At 42.1% G+C, this 13860-nt stretch overlaps 1 protein-coding gene across 2 annotated transcripts in view; it reads left to right on the top strand.

Moving 5' to 3' along the window:
* Window positions 1-9147: 9147 nt before the first annotated feature.
* LOC125294677 (noelin-like) overlaps window positions 9148-13860 on the top strand; it is a 33223-nt gene continuing 28510 nt past the window's right edge. Inside the window, exon 1 of one of the 2 annotated variants that reach the window (XM_048243597.1) lies at window positions 9148-9586. In XM_048243597.1, coding sequence (XP_048099554.1) covers window positions 9521-9586 — 66 coding nt within the window. In that variant the 5' untranslated portion in view covers window positions 9148-9520. Of the gene's footprint in view, window positions 9587-12313; window positions 12792-13860 lie in introns of those variants that run through there. The other variant, XM_048243596.1, reaches the window with a different exon arrangement.

The following is a 13860-nucleotide window of genomic DNA, read 5'->3' as shown; positions in this document are numbered from 1 at the left end:
TATCTCTGGTATATTAACACATGATGTGAGCTCGGATATATTGGTATATATGATGGATAACATATGATGTGAGCTCTGATATCTCTGGTATATTACATGATGTGAGCTCTGATATATTGGTATGTATGATGGATAACACATGATGTGAGCTCTGATATATTGGTATATCAACACATGATGTGAGCTCTGATATATTGGTATATATGATGGATAACACATGATGTGAGCTCTGATATATTGGTATATCAACACATGATGTGAGCTCTGATATATTGATATATATGATGGATAACACATGATGTGAGCTCTGATATATTGGTATATGATGGATAACACATGATGTGAGCTCTGATATATTGGTATATTAACACATGATGTGAGCTCTGATATATTGGTATATATGATGGATAACACATAGACTATATAGAACTGGACAGTGTGCCGTCTGTTAAGAGTGATGCAAGCGTTAGTCCAGAGCCCCCTGGTGGCTGGCTGCAGTACAATGTGTAACTCCGCCCATCCCCATGTATTTCAATGGCCAAGTAGCCAACTTTCCGTGTCACTTTTCTCACCTAAAACTATTTTTGTATCAACAACTTTTTATTCGAAAAAATAGTTTTCAAGATGCTTCAATACACACAATTTTTCTTTTCTCGCTGAAATTATTTTTATTAATGTTATATTAACAAATCTAAAAAGGGCGTGTTTACACCTATGATTGACAGCTGGCTGGCTGCAGACACGACGCTTTGTCCATTATGTTTTACCGTCTAGGCTGCAGACACTACCACTTCATCGCTCACTTATTTTAACGACACCTGATTTCGACACATAATCTAACCTAAATAAGTGTTGCTGTTATTATCATTAGGCTATATCTTATCACAGTATGACTAAATACATATTGATAGTCATACATTTTGTAGTTGTTTGTAAGAGACATCGTTGTTAGTTGTGACAGATTCTTTGTGAAAAAAGATATGTGCTGTTCTTTCGTAGATGCTAAGTATATTAGCTCATAGCATGCTAAATCATGCTAGCATTAGCCAGTTGATAGGTAAAGTAAAAGGGCTCTGCTATATTAATCCGAAGTGACATTAGCCATATTCACCATCATTTACAGTCCTATCGTAACACCCCCAATTATCACCACTTTTGTTCAGAAATTCTAAAACAACAATGTTTTTTAACACTTCAAAATAACATTTGCTAAATTAACCTTATATTTTTCAGTAGCCATAGGTGTGTAGATTTGAACAAAATCTGGTTTGGTTCTTAACGGGAGCATTTACTGCCTGAAATATCGATTTTGTTTACCATTTCGGAGTTATAGTGCTGGCCTGATGGGTCGCCTATTTACACCGTTTCAACGGCACATGAACGGTTAGACCGAGAATTCTCGTCATGAAATTAAAATTCCACTGGAGCTCCAAGCGGTTGTGTACACGCAGCCTTACAACACTGTTTACAGCTCTTTGAGTCACGGTAAAATGTAATTTTTGGTACATAGCTAATTTAGATACACCTATGGTGTGGGTGGTTGCGTTTCTGTAGGAGTCCGCTGTCTTGGTTTGTATAGAAATGGATATTAAGTGACACATACAAGCAAGACGGTGGAAATACGGGACCGACGGTAATAGGGGGAGTTCCGATACTTGTTTCAAATGGTTTAACGTAACCAGTGATTGCCGCCATCATCGTTGCAACTTCATTTGAATACACTTAAGTCACTGGAGAAGGCGATGTTAAGTTTCATTAACGTTAACTCTTGCTTAGTTTTGCGAAAGGCAATAAACGCCACCTAGCCTGATAGGACGACAACCTCGGTATGTCCATTTATGAATCAGCCCGACAAATCACGTTACTTGTGTTTTAGTGAACACATTATTGGACCATAGCTTAACGTGAGGAGGGATTCAAAGTTACAAATGGCCAATTTGCTTAGTATGCTCAGAACAGCGGTATCTGAAAATGGGTTAAGGTATCGTTGTTACCTGCGATTGCACTGCTGGAGAAGCATTTTGCATTGGTTTGATCAGGTCTTGCCGTAGACGTAGGCCTACATCATTTCAAAATAATACGTCTAAATTGAAAACTGTGACAACTCATTGATAGGCTCTCTCAATATGTCTGTAATCGTATGCCTCTACCACAGGCTTGCTAGTCTTTCACCAGAGAGGGTGCTCCATTATAAATCAAAAACGTAATATTGCAGCCTTCATGTTGTAAAAATATGAGAACATGGACCTACTACATCAGGATACTCTGTAAACATTTTACACATAATTAGGAAGCTACTTTGCTGTTTAGTGTGTGATGTGTTTAAAGTGGTACTACGTTTAAAGAAACATTTTTATTCTTTGTTTAAAGTGCATAAGAAAGATAACACATTATGATGATGGTGGTTATGGTTACCCTTAACAAATACAAAACAATATAATACTTAAAACAGGGATCAATCAATAGCCTAATGAAATAAACAATGAAAATGAGGGGGGAAAGCACTAATAAATAATAATGCCCATTCAATCAATAATATAATAACAATAACATGGTAAGACTACATTAAGGAGAATATCAACAATAAACAATGTCAAATTAATCAACAGCCTATAATGAAAATAAAACAGTACTACTGCATACAAACCATAATGTATAAGTGCTTAAAAGACCAAAAACTATCACAAGAACGAAGAGCACTGGGCAACTCATTCCACCAACATGGAACCACTGAGGAAAAGAGTCTTGAATTTGACCTAGCGTTTAAGACTGGTCGACACAACAGACGCTCATCAGAAGACCGCAGTGGGCGGTTGGGGATGTATATCTTGATCATTGAATGAAAATAACAAAGAGCAGATCCAGTCAGTGTCCTATAGGCCAAAGTGAGAGATTTAAATTTAATTCTGGCTACTGTAGGGAGCCAATGGAGAGTAACTAGGAGAGGAGTTACAATGTGTCCTTTTTGGCTGATTGAAGACCAGTCATGTTGCAGCATTCTGAATGATATATCACACAAAAGAAATAAAAAAAAAACATTCAATATTGATTTAGTATCAACCAATAATTATTCTGATGTTAATATTCTTGTAACGTCTACATCTTTGTGTACAGTAGGCTACAGTTAAATACTAAGCAATAGCCTCTGACTTAAATACCAAGGCAGTTAAATGACTGTGGTATGGTATAGTCTACGTGATACACAGGACTACACAGTAAACCCATTTAAAAAGCATCATCATCTCAGTATACCCATTTAAAATAGGCAAGGATACGTATTTAATAACATTTGAGGTTGCTCACAGTATACCCACCACTACAACTAACTAACTAGACTACACCACTGGTTAAATGGCGCATTGCAATTTACAATTTGTGTGAGTTCAGGGGCATACAGAAAGTTGAAGTTTGGTGACATCAATAAAGAAAATAGAAACAAAGGGATGTGTACAGCCTCAAGTATGAATGAGGTCACATTAACAGAAGGTTCAGAGCAGCGGCAGACCTTTCTTGGTGCCACGCAAGTTATTAAAAGTTATGTGTTTTCAAGAACGTAGTGGTGCTGTGCCATGTCCCATGTATAAGGGGCTTCAGGTTGATCCAGTGACGGTGGCTGATGATGTCAGGGAGATGGATGTCAGGGGACTTGGAGAAAGGGGGAGGACATGCCACCTCAGACCACCCCAGCCAAACCACTTCACGTAGGCATTCTCTTGCTTGCAGACTAATGTAGACCATGGAGACCACCTTGCCGCCATCTCCAGGACATTTAGCCATCACCCATATCTTACCTGCAAAAAGGAAAGTTACAATAAAGTTAGTCAGACAATTTTACAACATTACAAAGCATCTAATCAGGCACTCAACACCACTAGTAATACCAATTAATTAAATATATGTGTGCAATAAACTTCACAGCCTACCTAATGTTAACTACACATTTAAATATGCGGTGTGCTATCCCTGGGAAGTGACTGGTTCTTGGCGTAGTGTTTAATGCAGGCGTTTCATTTATCGATCATTCACTTATGCGGTCTACAACTACCGACCTACCAATCTATTTTTTACAGTCTATGCTACCGACCTACCATCACAGAAGTAGCTCTAAAAGAGATGTCTGTCATTAACGTTAGAAAAAATGCAACGCTGGCAAACTGGCTAGTAGTTACATTAACATGACTGGATGGACCTGGTTGATGAGGTCCATGCTTCACATTACGTTATCGTTAACTTGCGTTGCTTTATCACATCATACCGTTGCTTTATCACATCATATACTGTACTGAATGTCTAGTGTTATTAATCCCCATGTACAGTCAATGGTTACTCCATGTGGAGATGGCGTACATTGAGATATTTGAAAACAGCAACAACTAATAAAACCAAGTATATCATGCATCGACTGTTCCGGGAGCTGTGTGCTAATCTTCACTTCAACGACTAACTTAGCCTCCCGTTAACGGTAACGTTAATGTAACTGCTAACGTTAGCATGTAATTCGCTGTTCGTATTTCTGTTGTTAGCTCATTAGTATTCACCATACTAAATTGTCACAGTCTATAATCAACATAATAAGCTCTCTTAGACGTATTTAAGAACACCAATAGACAAAAAAAACTTTTCAGTTGATACGCAACACTTACCAGACAAGACCAAACCGATTGTTGTTTGTACTGTTTAGCTAACACAGCCGCAAAATTCATCCAGCCAGCTAGCCTTCGGCGCCGAGTCGACCTGTGTTGTGGAAAGGAGAAGGGGGCGGGTTTCACTCGCTGAGTGGCAACTGAGTGGGCGTGCCTGACCGCGACTCCTCTTCACTGCGCATGCTTCAACTTTTGCTGCGCAGCCGCACTTCAAATTGGCTCCAAATTTTCCAAGATGGCGTCGCCTCGGCGGCTTCAATTCCATAGAACACTGCAGAATGCAGCCACACTGTCCAGTTCTATATATACAGTCTATGGGATAACACATGATGTGAGCTCTAATATCTCTGGTATATTAACACATGATGTGAGCGCTGATATATTGGTATATTAACACATGATGTAAGCTCTCATATCTCTGGTATATTAACACATGATGTGAGCTCTAATATCTCTGGTATATTAACACATGATGTGAGCGCTGATATATTGGTATATTAACACATGATGTGAGCTCTGATATCTCTGGTATATTAACACATGATGTGATCTCTGGTATATTGGTATATATGATGGATAACACATGATGTAAGCTCTGATATCTCTGGTATATTAACACATGATCTGAGCTCTGATATATTGGTATATATAATGGATAACACATGATGTGAGATTTGATATATTGGTATATTAACACATGATGTGAGCTGATATATTAACACATGATGTGAGCTCTGATATCTCTGGTATATTAACACATGATGTGAGCTGATATATTAACACATGATGTGAGCTGATATATTAACACATGATGTGAACTCTGATATATTAACACATGATGTAAGCTCTGGTATATTAACACATGATGTGAGCTCTGATATATTGGTATATTAACACATGATGTGAGCTCTGATATATTGGTATATATGATGGATAGCATATGATGGGAGCTCTGGTATATTAACACATGATGTGAGCTCTGATATATTGGTATGGTATATTAACACATGATGTGAGCTCTGATATATTGGTATATATGATGGATAACACATGATGTGAGCTCTGATATATTGGTATATTAACACATGATGTGAGCTCTGATATATTGGTATGGTATATTAACACATGATGTGAGCTCTGATATATTGGTATATATGATGGATAACATATGATGTGAGCTCTGGTATATTGGTATATATGATGGATAACACATGATGTGAGCTCTGATATATTGGTATATATGATGGATAACATATGATGTGAGCTCTGTTATATTAACACATGATGTGAGCTCTGATATATTGGTATATATGATGGATAACACATGATGTAAGCTCTGATATCTCTGGTATATCTCTTCTGATGTGTCTGCAGTAAAGCATGCTGATATCTCTGGTATATATGTCTGCAGTGCGTGCCTGCATGCTTGTGTGTGTGTCTTAGCTGTACTGTCACTAGTGTGTGTGTGACGGCAGCGTTTGACATGTGTGTCCCTCCCTCTCTCTCTCCTCCATCTCTCCCTCTCTCTCTTCATCCCCCCCTCTGCCTCTTTAACAAATGCAGTGATGAGAGAAGAGAGAGCTTGTTCTGTAACATTAATGCTGTGTAATTGCAGTGATGAGAGAAGAGCTTGTTCTGTAACATTAATGCTGTAGAATTGGCCTGCAATAACACAGCTGTTGTTTTACTTCCTGCTTCCTGCTGCATGGATGTCAGCGGGCAGGTAGAGGTGTGTTCCGGAGCAGGTGGCGCGCAGTAGAATGAGTTGTGGAGGGGGCAGTAGAATGTGGAGGGGGCAGTAGACTGCGTTGTGGAGGGGGCAATAGAATGCGTTGTGGAGGGGGCAGTAGAGTGCGTTGTGGAGTGGGCAATAGAGTGCGTTGTGGAGGGGGCAGTAGACTGCGTTGTGGAGGGGGCAATAGAATGCGTTGTGGAGGGGACAATGGTGGCAGTGGATTGATGTGCTGCTGGGTGGGTGGCCCTGGGGGATATGAAGGTAATTGAAAGTGTCCTGGGCTTCACAGCACTCCTGTACGCATCCGTCACTGCCTGGGCACACACACACACACACACACTCACATCACTGCCTGGGCGCGTGAAAAATGCCTCGGCGGCGTGATGGATGCTCTCGCACAGCTGCTGTCTTTTTGGAAAGTTAATAAAAAGAGACGTTCAGGAGAAGGCAGCGCCGAGCATTCACATTTACTCACTGTGGAGTGTGTGTGTGTGTGTGTGTGTGCATTCACATTCGCTGACTGTGGAGTGTGTGTGCGGAGTGTGATTGCAGATTTTGGGGTGCAGCTTTTGACAGAGGCACTGTGGAGACGTTTTTATTTATTTACATGGAACCATGGCTGACTGCATCAGAGACAGCATACAGTTCTACATTCAGCTCTCCACATGATTGGCACCTGCACAGTTTGGCCTTAGCCAATGGCAATCAACGTACTGGACTCCAATTTAGCACTGAGGGGTACCCAAGTCATCTAAAACCTAGACCTAGTGTTTGTGTGTGTGTGTGTGCGAGCCGTTATTGTAAGGTGAAGGAATAACTCTTGTTGCTTTAAGAGCTGAAGAGATGGAAGGAAATGGACCTTCATTCAGACATAATGATCCCATTGCAAACTAGTCCCCAGCTTTCAACGAGGAGAATGATCCACAGAACATACACTCTGAGGAAGGCAAATTCAGCGTGTGTGTGTGTGTGTGTGTGTGTGCGTGCGTGCGTGCGTGCGTGCGTCTGTTTGTGTGTGTGTGTGTGTGTGTGTGCGTCTGTGTGTTTGCATCTGTGTGTGTGTGTGTGCATCTGTGTGTGGCACTCCAGGAAGGCAAATCCAGCACACTTTAACTGAGAAAGTCCTCTGTTGTGACTTGCCTGCCTCTCTTAAGGTGAATCAAATCACCATCTCAAATGTGCTGCTGCCACACTCTCAAGACACTTCTACAGAGCTACGATGTGGAGAAGAGTGTTAGCTTTAATCTGGTGTTGCTGCTGCCACACTCTCAAGACACTTCTACAGAGCTACGATGTGGAGAAGAGTGTTAGCTTTAATCTGGTGTTGCTGCTGCCACACTCTCAAGACACTTCTACAGAGCTACAATGTGGAGAAGAGTGTTAGCTTTAATCTGGTGTTGCTGCTGCCACACTCTCAAGACACTTCTACAGAGCTACGATGTGGAGAAGAGTGTTAGCTTTAATCTGGTGTTGCTGCTGCTTGTTTCATGCAAATCATCTGGCAGGATCCGTCGGTGTGGAGCTATAAACCCAGGGATGCGGCGCGGATGTATTTTTAATGATGTAGAGACAGGCTGAGGAGAAGAGAACAGCACTCTGGGAAACGCGGCTGCTATGAAAAATTGTCTGTAAAAAGGAGAGAGGTGTGTGTGCGTGCATGTGTGTGTGTGTGTGTACGTGTGTGCTATGTGCGTGCATGTGTGTGGGGGTTTGTGTGTGTGTATGTGCGTGTGTGTCTGCATGTATGTGTGTGCACGCATTCATGTGTATCTATGTGTCAGTGTGTGTGTGTGTAAGTGTGTGGTGTGCGGAGGGGGGTTAAATGATTTGCTGGTTGCTATGAAAGCAAAATGGATTCCACTTGATGGCCCATGGCATTTATCTCCAAATTGAGGCAGCCAGCCTCTGCATACACCCTCTATAGCTGTTAAATAAATAAAGAACGAGAGAACAGCGACTTTATTGATTCTGTGGTGTTGGTTAGAGGCTTGGGTTTAAAAACGGACCATATCCCAAATTAAATCAGTTTGGAATGTCACCCTGTAGTCACAGCTGAGCTCAGATACTGCTTATAAAGTGGAATCACCAGCATCTCCTGCTCCTGTTCAGTACATTTCCAAGCATTTTTTGAGAAGAAGTCAAATTTCCTGGGTACATTAAAGTATCTATCTATCTATCCATCTGAACATTTGTGAACATCTAAGGGATTTTTCAGTGCTGGGTGGTTTCGCCCTCTGCACTTAACTGCTGCATATAATGGAGGTGAAAGATTTAGAGCTCTAGAATCTTTGGTGGATATTGCATGGAAGCCACTTTTAACACGACCTCGTTTTTCAGAGGACTTTTCTATTAATGTCTTCTGTGGAAAATGAGAACGTAGGGGATAAAAAAACGTTTTTTTCCCGTTTGGTCCTCTTTGTAAATGCTACTTTTCACTGTGGCTGATAGCTCATTAGGCTGGCGAATAAAGTTATGTGAATATAGTCTTTTGTAACAATGAATCTAGAGAGGATGAAAGCCAGTCTCCATGGTAACCGGTCTCAGAGCATATCGGTGAAGATCTTCCGCCATTTGTGTTTAACCTGAGATCCCCTGTTCAGATTGGAATGACAGAAGTAAAGTTACAGTCGCCTGAAACAAAATTCTACCTTTAACACGGTGTTCTGGACCACCTTCCCTCGTCACACCAGAATTACCAAACAGCTATCCATATCACCACCCCGCCCCAGCGGCTTGAATTTCCCACGCCTGCCTATGTCATATCCGGTTTCAGCACCACGGTCAGCGCTAGTTTTTCTCAAATTTCCCCCTCTCGCCGCGCTGCCCTTATTAAGCTGCCAACTTTTGACAGCGGGGATCGTGAAACGTGTTTATGGCATTTCCTTTCAAAGGTTTGGCCACCGACGTCTCCATCCGGGAAGACTGAAAAGGAGGCAGTCGCCCCTGGCACGCCGAAGAACTAAGATGCGATAAATATGCAAAGTGACGCCTCTGCAAACAAGATTTCCTTACCGGTATTCCACTGCTAAAGGCTGCGAAGCGGATTGCACCTGGCTTTCATAGCGAGCGGAGGACTGTTTTGGGGGGAAGAAAATCCATCTGTATGTGAGAGCCCTGGATCGGGTGCTACCCGAAGCGCAAGATGCAACCTGCAGAAAAGCTTCTGAGTCTCACCCTGCTCGTCTTGATGGGCTCCGAACTCACCCAAGTAGGTTTATAAACGCCATTTCCCACCGTACTCACTGATAATGAGATCAAACAAAGGGCTTTGTACATTATGTACGTCCGTACAACGAGCCTTATTTGGGTAGATTGCATCGAGCAATCGTTATCATGCAGCTGATGAGGTCTGCAAGGTGCGGAGATAGGCACGGTAGCCGACTATGCAGTCGCCCGTATAAGGTTCCACTGAGATAGGATGTATGCTTTGCTTTTATGCATTGTTTTGAATGTCTTCATTTAGCAGTTAACATCACTCCGTTTTACAACTCAAAAGCCTAAAATCAGAACGGATTAATGATTTGGAATGAGTAACCTACACCTGTACTTGAATGTCCTATGTTTTATGATAGAAACAAATAAGAATATTTTACCATTTTGCCAGCAACACACAGCCCACTACCAACTCCAGAAGTGAAAAAAACTTTGGTCGATTGTAGTCATCTCTTGGCTCTGAACATTAGAGGATGTCGAAATCGCCTGTTGGTCTTATCTCTCAGTAGTTCATGTTACAAAGTCCACAGTTGTTGAATCAGCGTATACATTGATTTAATGAAACTTCTCCATGACATGTCTATTCGTATGGGTCTCCCTGTAACCCAAACAGCTTCCCATTCTTTATATAGATCAATTAGCCTATGTATTATTTCATTTTAATTCAGAACACGAAGGTAATCTTGTTGACAGTTTCAGGTGATTTTTCAAGACAGTGCAATTTGGAGTTGCTAAGTTTAGATTTAGATGTAGGCTGACAGAAGTTAATTAGTCTATTTGGCTGATGGCGGGCGTCTCTGAAGCGGGGCTGATTAGAGGCTGTGTGGAATAGCTGACCTCTGTCTCTCCAATCTCCCGCCGTTCCACCGAAGCGAAGGATACGCAACCGAACGCATTCATTAAAACGTGATATGGCCATTTGGAACAGCTGGCTCCACAGTGTGGCACAACAGATTGGTGTCTCTTGTCACCACCAAACAAGAACTAAAACGTTATTATTGGAACTCTTGTATCTGTGAGAATCACTGAAGATGACATCTATAGCTGCCTATTTTTGTTATTGCCTTTACATATCCAAATTCGTTCGTCTATTACTCTCGTTGTGAAGGGGTTTATTCAACCCACAAAGAAGGCCACAAAGATGGTTCTCAGTATGTATGTTATCCTCTTAGAATCATGAAGGATACAATAAAACCGAATTAATTAATTTAGTTTGCTGAAGAGTGGTCATGTCACATTGGTCTTCAGCCGTGCTTAACCAGTGGGCAGCCGTGGCACACTCTGGACTTGTAACCGGAGGGTTGCCGGTTCGAGCCCCGACCAGTGGGCCGCGGCTGAAGTGCCCTTGGGGCACCTAACCCCTCACTGCTCCGCGAGCGCCGCCATTGTAGCAGGCAGCTCACTGCGCCGGGATTAGTGTGTGCTTCACCTCACTGTGTGCTGTTTGTGTTTCACTAATTCACCGATTGGGTTAAATGCAGAGACCAAATTTCCCTCACGGGATCAAAAAAGTTTACATATACTTAACGAGGATGGGGAGAAGCGCCAGGTACACTGCATGGCTGCCGACTCTATGGGCAAATGCATAGAATAGCCTACTTTTCCTCTCCATGTGGAATTCAGGTTACCTAACCTAATGATGCGAGTGGCATAGCTGATTCCTGATATCGTCTCATAGGCCTAAATTGACACTGGACCTAAGGGCAATGATCAACGCCTCTGGACTGAGGACAGCGGCTCCAGAAGGCCGAGAAGACTCCGATCAGGTGCTCATTACCTCGCACCCCTGCAGTCTCAGGCCTGTCTCATAATACGTCCCACAGCGCCACCTGTTGGTCAAAGCTGGTGCCATTCTGCATTCAACTTTCAACCAAATGGTTGTAAATTCCCTGCAAATATATCCAATCTTCGCAACAATGTATGGATGAGTGTATTCATCTCTTCGTCCACAGTACTTCGGAAATATCCCTAACATCAGAGTGAGCCCATGAGGACTATCGACACTGTCTGCGCTGTCAGAAATTCCTTAATGGCTCTGCGTTAAAGATCGCATTGTTTGTATTCTAGTGGAGCGATTAAATCGTGCGTTATGAAAATGATTTCACAATTTTAAAACGTCTTTATAACGGCATAAGTATACATTTGTTATTTCACTCTAGTGCACGGTTCCAGCAATGGCCACAAGATGTCGATGGTAGGCTTATGGTCTCTGGTAACTCAACTTTAAAAGATAGCCTACAATTGTGAAGGTGCTGATCAGTGTCTTAGGTATCTAAATCACATTAAAATCTGACACATTTACAGTTTTTAGGATGCAGAGACTATTTTGACGTATTTATGTGATCAGAAAACTAGCGTCCCTTCTTATCGGGGCAAACCAAATTGTGGATAGAACGAAACGGCTTCATTCACGCTTCCAAACCTGATCTAAGCTATTGAATGATCTTTATTTCAATTACCACTTGGCCTGGACCTTATTATATAATTTACCCTGTAATGTAGAGAGCAATGTTTTGGCAAAGCATCAGGATTTATCCATTTCCTGCACAAATTAATTTGTCAGGGTTGTACAATGACACTGTTAACGTGTATACCTTCGGATGAGAACTACGTAAAATATGATTTACGTCACCAAATTCGATATTGTCCCACGGAAGAGAACATCTGAGTGCAGCAGCGGGTGGACCGAAAGGGGTGCGTGCGCGATGGGGTGGGAGATGAGGCGCGCTGTTGAGACTTGCTAGGTGGTGGGCGGGGGCAGTGAGCGAGAGAGAGCCTTGCGTCTCCCGTAGCCAAGTCCTTCCACACTCGAGTGCGGCGACGCGACGGGCAGAGGCAGAGAGTATTACTACTTCCAGTGTCTGCGCCGACCCAGCACTCTATCCTCCGGGACAAGGAGCGTGTTTGGAGATGCCCAATGTGTTGCTGTGCAGCCGGTGGCCGCAGATGTTGCTCCAAACTTTTATTGGCAACACCGGTTGCCCCGTTATTTTTCAATCGCAATGGGACGAATGAAGGTGTCTGAAGCAGGAATCTAAGGAAGATAAATCATGTCGGTGCCGCTACTTAAGATCGGGGTCGTTCTGAGCACCATGGCGATGATCACGAACTGGATGTCACAAACGTTGCCGTCCATCGTAGGACTCAACGCCACGGCACTGAACGTTGCGCCTCCGGGGGTTCCGGACCGGAGTACCGGAGTGAGTCCACATCCACGACACCTTCAGTATCAGAGGTCACCTATTAGATCACTGCCCTAGGGCAAGAGCACCGACCGATCGTGCATTTCAGTAGCCACTAGTTCATTCAAATTGTCGATAAAATTAGAGCTTTCTCTCTGTTGAATAATGATTTACTTGTGTATAATTGACGAAGACATTCATTAATAATTTCTTTAACATATTACACAGCTTCAACAAAATGAAACTGATTTGTCACGTGTGTAGCATAGAAAATGATTGAAGTAATTTAAAAGTATTTCTGAAATCAGGAAATTGTTCATAATCTTACAAGGTCACACTTGAAATGCAATCTATATTAAATTTCCACTCGCTGTAAGAAGCACTGTGAGCGCTGATTATGTTGTCTGGTCAACTTCACCATGATGGAGTGACCACCTCATTCGTCAATGGGCAGCTCATTAACACTTAATGAAGATATTGATTGGGCTGGATAGGTGTGTAAGTGCAGTGGGGTAATTTTATTAAGCCGTTTATGTCTCATTTTGGCTGATTGAACATCTCAAATTGAGTGTCATGGTTAGTCCTGGAGATTAAATTTATAATTATTTTAGAGACAGAGGCTTGCGTGTTGCTTGTCAGGGAGTTTATTACCAATTGAATAGTGAAAGTTCAGACTGGTACACAAAATGTAAGGCATTATAAACTAGAGAGTCATATGCTGCCATACTCCATAAGCACGTGAATACATTATTATAAACTAGAGGGTCATATGCTTTCATACTCCATAAGCACGTGAATACATTATTATGTACGGTATTATAAACTAGAGAGTCATATGCTGCCATACTCCATAAGCACGGGAATACATTATTAAAGTGATGCACATTATTTAGATGTTTGCCTTATTAGCCAACTTTCTGCATGTTTTATTGTGCACCAAGGGAACAAGCAGAATCAGATACAACAGGGAGTTACGTATATGCTGAAGGATTGTCCGTTTTTCTGTCGTAACCAGATAGATTGTCCGTTTTTCTGTCGGTACCAGATGGATTGTTACCAGATGGATTGTCCGTTTTTCTGTCGGTAT

This window comes from Alosa alosa, chromosome 5, assembly GCF_017589495.1.
Source record: "Alosa alosa isolate M-15738 ecotype Scorff River chromosome 5, AALO_Geno_1.1, whole genome shotgun sequence".
NCBI classification, from domain to species: domain Eukaryota; kingdom Metazoa; phylum Chordata; class Actinopteri; order Clupeiformes; family Clupeidae; genus Alosa; species Alosa alosa.
Note: the sequence above shows the minus strand (reverse complement) of the source record. Positions and strands in the feature narration are given on the sequence as shown.